The 11,339-nt window shown below is 33.2% G+C and overlaps 1 protein-coding gene and 1 long non-coding RNA gene across 2 annotated transcripts; both read right to left on the reverse strand.

Moving 5' to 3' along the window:
- Positions 1-256: 256 nt before the first annotated feature.
- LOC146933968 (uncharacterized) lies at positions 257-5,479 on the reverse strand. Its single transcript, XR_015007622.1, has 2 exons — positions 5,136-5,479; positions 257-3,855 (listed from the first exon to the last, which is right to left on the reverse strand). It is a non-coding gene; the product is annotated as an uncharacterized LOC146933968 (long non-coding RNA).
- Positions 5,480-10,163: 4,684 nt separating this feature from the next.
- LOC146933969 (auxin-induced protein 6B-like) lies at positions 10,164-10,478 on the reverse strand. Its single transcript, XM_085707867.1, has one exon. The coding sequence runs from the start codon at positions 10,476-10,478 to the stop codon at positions 10,164-10,166; it is 315 nt and encodes a 104-aa protein (XP_085563993.1).
- Positions 10,479-11,339: the final 861 nt, after the last annotated feature.

An 11,339-nucleotide genomic window follows, 5' to 3' on the forward strand; every position in this document is an offset into this window, starting at 1 on the left:
ACTACTAGCTTCAAATAGTTGGTATAGCCATTACTAGTGCCCAAGAGTTTTTCTCTTCAATCATGCAAAATCATTTATTTATAGCTTTTTGTCTTCTTATTCACGCTTTTTGATAGGACATCTTTTAGTCAGCTTTCTATGTTCTGAATAGTAAGGCTCTACATAGGCAGTAAGTTTCACGTCAATGCATGCCCATACATTAGTAGCTTGATAAACATGGAAAATCATTTTTCTGTAAAATATTTACTTAACAGTCTTTTTTTTTTTTTTTGAAGGAATTTACTTAACAGTCATGTCTGCAACAATTCCACTGCTAAATAATAAATAGCATTACAAACATGACAAACAGAAGACTTCAAAAATGAAACATTAAGGATTTCAGTTAGGTCATAAGTGAGACATATCCGAGGAACTGAAAAACTTTCGTCCACTAAACAGTAAACACTAATAGGAAAATTAAGAAATTGATTTTGCAACATAAAAAACACTAATAGGGAAAATGATTTTGTAAGACGCTCACATTTCCCTGTTTGATACTAACTTGATACAAAAACTAAACACTAATCCTTATATATAGCGATTCAAGACTCTAGTCCTAAATAAGGAAATTAAGAGAAAAATCAAAATAATATCCAAGTAACATAAAAAATAGTCCTAAGAAAATCTGAGACTCTGAAATTATAGATATAGACAGATCCTACAGAAGAAAATAAGATAATCTAATACAAAATCTTGTAAGATATTGTACAGTAAGCTTTAAGCTTGTTACAAATATACCCTTGAAAAGAGAAAACATAACAATCGAACGACTTGAGGTACAAGATTCATATAAATCTTCAACCTTCGGTCTTCTTCTAGTGTCACCACGACACTCACTCCAAAAGAATCAACCACCACAATTGGGGAACAAACAAATGCCAAAATGGACAAAAGTTTAACCATTAAATAGAAGCAACTTCTCAAAGCTTAACCACTTAATGAAAGCAAACACGCTTAACCACCACATAAGACAGAAGCTACCAGAGTTTAGTTATCAAAAGAAAAAGGTGAAAGATGGGCTTTAACCCAAAAGATAGAAGCAAAAATGTCAAATCTTGACAATAAGAAAAACACCAAAAACTGCAATGATGTTAAATAAGTGTTCATCTGGTAGCTGAAGCCTTAATAGAAATGTGCCACCACGTCATACCAAACCGCAACGATATTGGACCAGTTCTAACTCCGGCAATTGAAACTCAAATTCAAAGGTGCAACTTCAAATGAAAAAGGTGTTAGGCCAACGCCCACTCTGTAAACTAAAACCTTAACTGGAAGTGTCACAAATTTAAAACAAACTTAAACAATATAGGCACTCACTTTGGAGGCTGAAACTCTAAACGAAAAGGATCATGGCGGAAAAACTTCCATCTATACAGAATATGCACAAACAAATACTTGCGGTACACAAACTAGAAAGATGCGCAAACAAAGATGTTCACAATGGCAAATGCAGAAAAAACCGATCAACACAAACAACATCAAGCAAAACCCCAAAACACAAGATGCCAAGCCACCAATAACAAAATAGAGCAGCAGAGAACTAAGACCAAAAGGCCAAAAAGAGAATACCGAAACAAGAAAGAGGAAAAGCCAGAGAGAACAATAATGAAGTTGCCTTCGTCAACGACAACTTGTATAGCGGCACATGGTCTTCACGCACCCGCAAGAGTTGCTAGATGTAATGGCACATGTGGGCGTGTCTCATAGATGTTAGATTAGAAACTTTGAGGTTTTGTATATCGGCAGATTCTGGTCTTGATGGTGGTGGTTTTGTTGAAAAAGGTTGGTGGAATTTTTTTTCCAACGACAGCATTCAGTGGCCCACAGTAGAGAAAACTTATGAGACTAGATGGGAAGAATAAGAAAACTCTAGAGAAAACGGTTTGAAATAAAAGACCGTTCAACAAAGGTTTCCAAATACAAGCATACAACTAAAAAAATTGTCCAAAATTTTCGAGAGCATGGCAGGAATAATGACAGTACAAATCAAGGAGGATCAAACCAGGGTGTGGATACCATGTTGAAGCTGTGGGATGTTAGATAAAAGGATGAAAAAGACTAATCAAAATACAAGTAAAAACTTGATAATAACTATCAATCTTATTGATAATAACTTGATACAGAAGACTAAACACCAACTCTTATATATAGGGATACACTACTTAGTCCTAAATAGGGAAATTAAGAAACAAATCAAAATAATATCTAAGTAAAATAAAACTAATCCCAAGAGAATATCCACAATACTAAAAAATTATATACAGATACTAGAAAATAAAATTAAATATTCTAATATATGATATAAAAATATTATAAGATGTTTTATAATATTCTAATATGTTGTGCTGTTCATTTTCCACAGGTGCTGAATACTTTTGATGATGAAGCTCTTGGCATGTGTCTGGAATTTTTCTGAATCACAATGCTACTGTGCAGGGCAGGAGAATCTGCGTTTTGGAGAGTTGGAAAAACATGTGGTGGAAGTGGCCGACAGCATTACCAAACACACTTGGTCAATACAGGCAGTAGATCGTAGAGGGAGGAAATTACTGCTACCAATCGAAGATGAGAATTTACCAATTCTTCATTCCCCAAATATAAAAATAAAACCATTTTCTTCAACATTTCCATAAAATGAAGACCACAAACCACAAGTGAATTCTCATCGAAAGATACATAAATAAATAGATTCGAGGAAAATAAGTCCAAGCCAATTCTAGCAGCTATGCAGCAACATATTTAATCAAGTCATGCGCCAAACGATGGCAAAACAGCATAATTAATAGCAAAAGCATGTTTTCGCCACAAAAAAAAAAAAAAAACAGAAACATGAAACCTAAATATCTGAATTGAAGCCAGTAGATATACATGAAACAAATAGGGATTTGATTCAAGTTCTGCTGCACACCGTCGTTCTCTGAAGGTCCTCTATACACCTCGAGAAAAAAAATCAGCTCATGATCGAAAAAGCAAATCAGTACATAAAATACAGAAAGTGCATGCTTAGTTTATTTTTTCTATACACTAATTCTTAATAAGGAATTTTGCAGGGACGCTTAGAGCCCTGAATATCATATTATGAGTTTCTTGTCTACGAGGATTCATTAAAAAAAAAAAAAAAAGTCCATGAACAGGTGTCATTGGTGACAGTAAGATGCATTTTGTCCTGATTTGTCAATTTTTCAATGCATACTTCAGCTGTACTTGAAAAGTAATGCACAAATATAAAAATCAGAGAATTGAACAATCACACTGATCATGATGCAGAACAATGGCGGAAAAGAATAGGATCAGGAAGTCCTATGTGTCCCTTCATTGGGAAAAAATGTTCAGTATTTTGAATTGACATTAGACACTATATTGATAGAACAATAGACTGCAGTAACCATTTAAGTACAGAAATAATCACCATCTTGACACAGAATAACTTCCTTCATCAAGAAATTAATATCACAGATTCAACAAAGTTTTTTTCATTAAATTATATATGCAGTAACACAGCTCAAACCATCATCTCATTTTATTTTCAAGTGATAAAAACAATAATCATCTGCATTGATTAATTATATATTTCACATAGCCTACAGCCCACTCTATATTTCTTTCCTTCTGGGTCATATTTCACGGTACTATGTGGGAAGTATATAAAGCAAAGCAGAAAGATAGTAATGAAGCAAAGTATTGGTAAATGAGAGGAGAAAAGCAGAATATAACCTGTTAGTTTTAACTTTTAAAGAATCCTAAAATGCTTGACTCGCAGCCATGACCAAGTCTAGAAGACCCTCTAATCACCTCATCTTGGAGTCTCTATTCCATCTGGCAAAAATAGAAAGAAAAACAGATAATATGTTAAGGATACTCAAAATGAAATACAGTGTCACGCTTAATGTGAGGATTTGAAATATCACCTAACTACTAATAGGGTTAACATCAAAATGTAATAAGCTAGGCTTTTGGTTGAAAGGACAAAGTAATATCATGAGAGATATAAATTGTCTAGCAATGCATCATCCTTACAGCTTAATATATAAGAGCCAGGTCTAGGAATGGTATATATTTTATATCTCTAATACACTGCCCAAAGCCAAAATGAAAGCCCTTTGGAGGTTAACATTTGGACAAAGCACATATGACATGATCACTTTGCCTTTGTGATAAAAATAAAATAGAGATAGAAGTATTAAACTATTAGTTACTTAGAAAACAATGAAGAAGAAAATTTGCATCGAGCGTATTTTTGCCTTGTTGCCATAATTCTAACTCTCTGTCTCATTCCATCGTTTTGTCATTCTATCCAGCTACTAATCATCCACCAAATAGGAATTCATAATTCTTATTCAAAGCACATTGCACTTCTCACATAAACTATCTGTTTTGTCGTTTAATAGTCTTCCTCTCAATCTCTCTCCATCAATTTATTTGTCCATGTTACTAGCATTCCACCTAACAATCTAACTGTAAATGATCTGTCAAACAGATAGTTTACAATTCTAAATTGCAACCAGATGATAATCTGAGTTAAATTGTTTATTGCCCAGGGGGCATCTACACTGGTTTGTCTATGTCTCTCACTATCAGTCTCTCTCTATTGATCTTTCAGTATTTCTAAGTACTTGATTATCTGTCCAACATATGGCGTACGAGAATATGGTTAACTCTAAGTTGTGATCTTATAACTATGAAACATGCATGTATTACAATGTTTAAGCTATGTTACATAGGATGACAATATATTGATAAAATCTAAAATTAAAGACAAGATTATCTTAATCTTATGATTTATTTTATCTTAATCTTATAAAAACAGTTTATGATAGCTAATGAAAACAGCTTATAACTTATATGAAAACAGTTAAGCTTTATTCTATCTTTTCTTATAGAAATAGCTTATTTATACATAAGCACTTATATGATGAGCCTTTATGTTATAAATAAACGCTTGATTTAGCTATTTCAACGGCAATTTGAACAGAGTATAGTGGAATTGCAATTATCCTTTCAAACTAGTACTAGATAAAAACCTCAAATATTAGCAAAAGATCCTCAAATTACATGGTAGATACCAAAAGAGGTGAATATATGATGAATGTACGTACCAGGAATTGAAGTTTTTATCTCTGAAAATTTGCGAACCTCGTCTCCGTTCACTAGTCATTGAACAGAATGTGGAACAATTAACGATCTTGTGAGAAAGAAAACCTAAACCCTAGACCAATGTACTTCTCAATTCCAAATTCGAACCCGCGTTTCGTTCTATGATCTGATATCTGGTGATGGTGGTTGCTATTGCTAATTGCGATTTCGTTATTTTTGAGTTTTTTTTTTTTTTTTTGACAAAACCTCGCTTATGAGTTTATTATTTACTTGCGCTTCTACATTTTTCACCTTTTTTGTCTTAAAAATCTAATTCCATGTTTTTTAGTGGAAAACACATTTCATTATTTTTTTCTTCAAATAATCTATTCCCTCGAAATTAACTAGATATTTGACCCGTGCTCCGCATAGGTTTATTATAAAGGGATTGACATACGAATAAGGATATAGCCAACATGATAGGAATGAAATTGGTGCAATACATTTTTTTAGTATTAAATAAGTGTACAAAAAAAAAAAGGCAAGATAATAGGAATGAAATTGGTGAGATGCATTTTTTTAGATGGAATTTGTTAAGTTAAATTACTGCTAACATAGGTTTTCGAACATTTCATGAGTTTAACCTTGCAATGTTGTCGAAACAAGGTTGGCGTATTATGCACAACGACGACTTATTGATCTCACAATGTTTGAAAGCAAGGTATTTTCCTAGAAGCAATTTCTTGAAAGCTTCAACTGGTTACTGCCCAAGTTATACATGGAGAAGTATTTTGCAAGCACGAGTGGATGTTATTGAGAAAGCTGGTATTTGGAGAGTAGGAGACGGTCGTCTAATTAATGTATGGTAGGATAATTGGCTTCCTTATCAAAATGGACACAAGATTTGGTCCCCTAAACCCCCTAATTGTGATATTAGTTTTGTTTCAGATCTCATTCACCATGATATTCGATGTTGGAATGCTCCTTTAATTAATGAAATTTTTCTCCCTTTTGATGCTCAACAAATTCTTCAATTGCCAATTTCTTTCTCACAATTGCAAGATGAATTTGTGTGGGGTGCTTCACGGTCAGCTACTTTTTCTGTGAAGAGTTCATACCATTTCTTAGAGGCAAGGCGTGAAGCAGATGGCTCACATAGCTCAATGCAGGACAATAATCACCAAGTGTGGAAAAAATTATGGAATATAAAAAGTATTCCAAAATACATCCACTTTGCTTGGAGGATTCTACATGAAAAACTACCAGTAAAAAATGATTTGTTTAAAAGAGGAATAAGTAGCGATCCATTGTGTGTTCTTTGTGGGGAACATAATGAGACAATTTCACACCTCTTTATGGAGTGTCATTGGTCAAAGCATATATGGTTTGCTTCCTCTTTCGGTGTGGTATTTAATTCGCATGATTCCAGGTATGTTCCTTTTCATAAGTGGTTAGAGGAAAATATTATTGATGTCGATGAGGATATTATAGTTCATGTTCTGGCTTTGTGTTATGAGATATGGTGTGCTAGAAATAAGAAATGTTTTGAGGGGATTGATGTTGATGTGGCTGCCACTATTCAAAAGGCACAAAGATCTATTGTGAATTTTAAGAGTGCTAGTAAGGTGTTGGTGGAGACACTAAGTGGAGGTCCAATTTTGCCAATATCTGATGTTCATTGGACACCTCCTTTTAGTGGTTTCTATAAGCTTAATGTTGACGCAGCGGGTCCGGTAGAGGGTGATAAGTGGGGTATTGGTGTTGTTGTGAGAGAGTATGAAGGTGTTGTTGTTGGTGCTAGTTGTTGGCAAGTATGTTCATTACCAGATTCAGAGGTTGCAGAAGCTTTAGCTATGCGGAAGGGTCTGGAATTTGCAAAAGACATGTCTTTTCTGAATCTTATAGCAGAATCAGATGCTTCTAATGTGGTTTTAGCGTTGAATGCTCACCAACAATCTCCCAACTATGTTGGCTCTATTATTCGAGATTGTATTAGTTTTAAGGATAGTTTTTGTAGTTTAAATTTTTTGCATGTTAGGCGTGAAGCCAACCAAGCTGCTCATTATTTAGCTAAATATGCTCTTAAGAATTTAGATTGCATATGGGTCGAAGAAACTCCGCCTTGTATTTCTGCAGTCTTGGCATTTGATACTTTCGTTAATGAAATTGTTTTCAACGTCAAAAAAAAATAGCGACTATAAATGTTTATCGTCCAATAAATTTAATAACTAAATTTGATTTGATTTTTATCATTTATTTAAACTTTTTTCTCATTTTTATAATATTATTTAAAATATTCATTAAAGAATTAGTTAAATCTCATTAAAATTTAAACAATTCACGACGATAAGATTAATATTGAACACTAAAAAAAAATAGTTTGATCTTTGTAACAAAATCTAGTGTTTTGTTGTAATATTTTTTCTTTCAATTTTAACCTGAATTTAATAATTTTTTTCATCACTTCCATTTCTTGCTCATTGTTATCGAGGTCTTCCTAATTTTAAATCTACTTACGATTTTGTCATTAGATAAAAACTAAACAAAAAAATGATTACTCTTTTTAATCATTTTATTTGATAGTATTCACAATTTAAACTGAGGATGACTCTGAAAATTTGTGTTTTTTATTTTTATTTTTTTTTGCTAATAATTTTAAAGAACCATTTTTAATATTTGAACATGACTCCAATTTGATTGGGTATTTTCAGTTAGTGTGAGCATGTGTTTGTTGTACATTTTTGTTAGTTAGTATAAATATTGGTATGGGCACGTGTCTCTTGAAATGGTTTCCGACCCCCTTCTCCAATGGATTTTATACATTTTGAGAGGTTTTACCCTTGGGAAAGTAGCATTTTTGTTTTTGTTTTTGTAGTGGACATTGAATAACTCCAATGATTAACTTGGTCTTCAATTGAAGATGATCTCTGCACAACCGTCATGTTTATCTTCTTCCCATATTATTTCATCACTAAGTAGTACTCCAAGGAATTGCCTCATTGTCAGATGGGTGCGGGTGGAGAACGTGCTGAATAAGGTTATATGACAACCTCAATATAAACTGAAAGTTGTGGCATGCAGTGTGAATTTGACATGACATATTTGAAGAAGAAACCTTTATGAATCAGCAGAATACATCATAGATGTATTAAAAAGGTTCAGCATGCATATAGCAACAATGAACAAACAACTCCAGTGGAAGCAAGGATTAGTTTGGTGAAAAATGACCCAGAAAAAGAGTACACATAGCACATTGTATCGACAACTGATTGGATCCCTAAAGTATATTTGTTGTCACAACAGACATGATAGTGTTAGTGAGCAGATTAATTAGAGATCCTAGGCAATCACACCATGTGGTGTGGCAGCCAAAAGGATATTAACGTACCAAAAGGGAAAACTAGACTATGATGTTCTATTTCCTACCGGCAAAGGAAAAAAATAATGTGGAGCTACTATGATATTCAAACTCAGACTGGTGTGGCGATAAATTTGAGAATAGAAACACACTAAATTCGTTGGAGCACTAATCTCTTGGTGTTCAAAGAAGGAAATTGTAGTTGCTTTATCCTCATGTGAGGTTGAATACATTGCAGTCTCACATGTTGAATGCCAAATCTTATGGCTTCAATCTCTGATGAATGAAATCCAACTGAGAAATAAAGATCCGATGCAACTGATGGTGGATAACACATCTACAATAAGGAAAATACTTATATTGTCATAATGATTTGGGCACAATATCTAGACGCACACACCAAAATACGTATCATTTAATTATTTTAGAAATACAAATTTAATTCTTTTTTTTTTTCCTACATTTTTTCAAAAATGTGAACGTGCCCAAATTGTTGTGACCACACAAGACTTCTTCTTACTATTAACTTAGCAAAATATTGTATTGATCTTGGTAGAATCAAGCAAGTTTCATTTTCTGCGTGATCAAGTCAATTATTGGAAGCTGGAGATGCACTTCTGAAGCTCACAAGTACAACCAGCTAACATCTTAACTAAGCCATTAAAGACTGACAAATGTTATTGAAATGAGGAACTTGCTGAATGTAAACCTCATGGAAGAATATTTCGTTAAAACTTAAAAGTAATTAGTTTCCTATTAGTATGGTAGTTGAGTCAATTAGAGTTAGTTATATTGACTAACCATATTATAATCAGAAGTGAGTTTACTAGTGATAGATATATAAAGTAAATAACAGCATATGTGTGAAACTAAAACAAGTGCAATATTCTACAATTCTTTGATACACTCTTTCTTTTGTTTTGCTGAGTGTGAGTTCACCATTTTGTTCTCTAACAACTTATATGTTCAACACAACAGTTCAAGAAGAAGAGAAATTACCTATGGTTCATGCAAGAAGAAAATTGAGTAAACTGCCTTAACTTTGAAGAACAAATAGGTCCAGCTGATTATGAATAATATTTTAGAAAAGTCTCTAACTCGTCAAATTTTTACTTATATTAATCATTCTCAGAGTCAAGGATCAAATTTAGTATTATATAACCGTACGTTGCTTAAATATAACAATCAAATTGATAGTAAGTGGTTAAAATATAAAACTAATTGATAATAACTGGTTAAATAAGATAATCAACTTAATGGTGTAATATTGCCTCAAAAAATAAAGTTAACAGCATAATAGATGTTTTTTTATTGACAGCGTAATATAAATTCATACACTAGTTTGGCGGTTTACTCAGAGAAAATTTAATCAACGTTTTTGCAAAACATACAGAGATGAGTGGAGCTAATCCTGGATGGCCTCTTTTGGTTAGTTCCAAGTTGCTGTATTGAAGCCTTAAAAGTATAATTATCATAACAACTAGACAAATAAATTCTGACTAATTTGAAGATTAGTTTCTAATGATGGTAGTGTTTCTCTTCTATTTCAATTAAAATACAAAGCAGAATCATCTCACCTAAATCAAAATTAAAGAGCAAGAGAAATAAAAAAAAAAAAAAAAAAAAGTCACAGCAGCAGCACTACAACGATTCCTAGCTTGACAGAAAAGTGAGTACTATACATATACTATTATCAACAAGAATTGAAATACAAAGCATGAGGAATCAAATGGTGATGATGATGGTGGTGATGGTGATAGGGTGTGGATTCTTTTTCAACTCGCCAACGGAGGTGAAGAAAATCATCAACGGAACAAGGAAGCTTGAGGGGACCATCAGTGTTGTAGCCATAAATCTCATAAGCTTTATCAAGAAGACGCTTGAAAAGAGGATGATAAAGATATGAAATAGGGATGACAAATCTTTGAGAATCACTTACACCATCTTCTTGAGAGTGTTCTTCTTCTGAACCTACTTGAACTGCTAGCCATCCCTTCTTCACCTTCATCTTTTAGCTCTTCTTGTTGTTTCTTTGTTACTTTCCAAATTGAGAGTAATGAAGAAAATAAACGGTAAGGTGGAGGCTGGTATAAGGGATTTCCCTTTTAAAAAGAGATGGAGTAACAACTTTATTAATAGTATATATGATATTTAAATATGGGGTTGCTAGGATACGCCCACTAGTTTTTATTAAGGTGTGTTTTAGTAAAGATATAACTAAAAAGTTGTTAAATACACCTTAAGGTGAATGTTGCTAAAACACACCTTCTAAAAAATAAGTGGGTGTATGTTAGCAACTCCTATAGGCATTTGCTAGGATACACCCACTTATTTTTTAGAAGGTGTGTTTTAGCAAGTTATAACTAAAAAGTAATTAAATACACCTTAAGGTGTATCTTGCTAAAACACTCCCACATAAAAACTAGTGGGTGTGTTCTGGCAAATCCCTTTAAATATAGTACTCCCTCCGGTCTCAAATATAAGAAAAGATTCCTTTTTTAGATTCATTGAATAATTAATGTATCTGCCTTACAATGTAGACCAGATACATTAACTACTCAATGAATCTAAAAAAGGAATATTTTCTTATATTTGAGACCGGAGGGAGTATTTTTTCAGAATAATAATGTTTGTGATGTGTGTGCCGCGTGTATATAATACAATGTTCGTACTACGTGATACATACGGAATCATTGAATTGCATTTGCATGGTGGGGTCTGCAGGCGGTTAGTGGAGAGAGTGTGAGGACTGTCCCAGTGCCGTCCCATTCCGGAATTCAAGGGATTTCTCAGTCAGATCAAAATGACTGGACATTGTAGATTTCCAAATCCAAAACCAAATTCTATTCTTAGTAAGTAAAGTAATTAC

Source organism: Medicago sativa, chromosome 4, assembly GCF_051527215.1.
Source record: "Medicago sativa cultivar Bolivia chromosome 4, Bolivia_mono, whole genome shotgun sequence".
Taxonomy (NCBI): domain Eukaryota; kingdom Viridiplantae; phylum Streptophyta; class Magnoliopsida; order Fabales; family Fabaceae; genus Medicago; species Medicago sativa.

What these genes read in the sequence shown, in the direction of transcription:
- LOC146933969 (XM_085707867.1), bottom strand. Translation starts at nt 10,478, where the DNA reads ATGAAGGTGAAGAAGGGATGGCTAGCAGTTCAAGTAGGTTCAGAAGAA.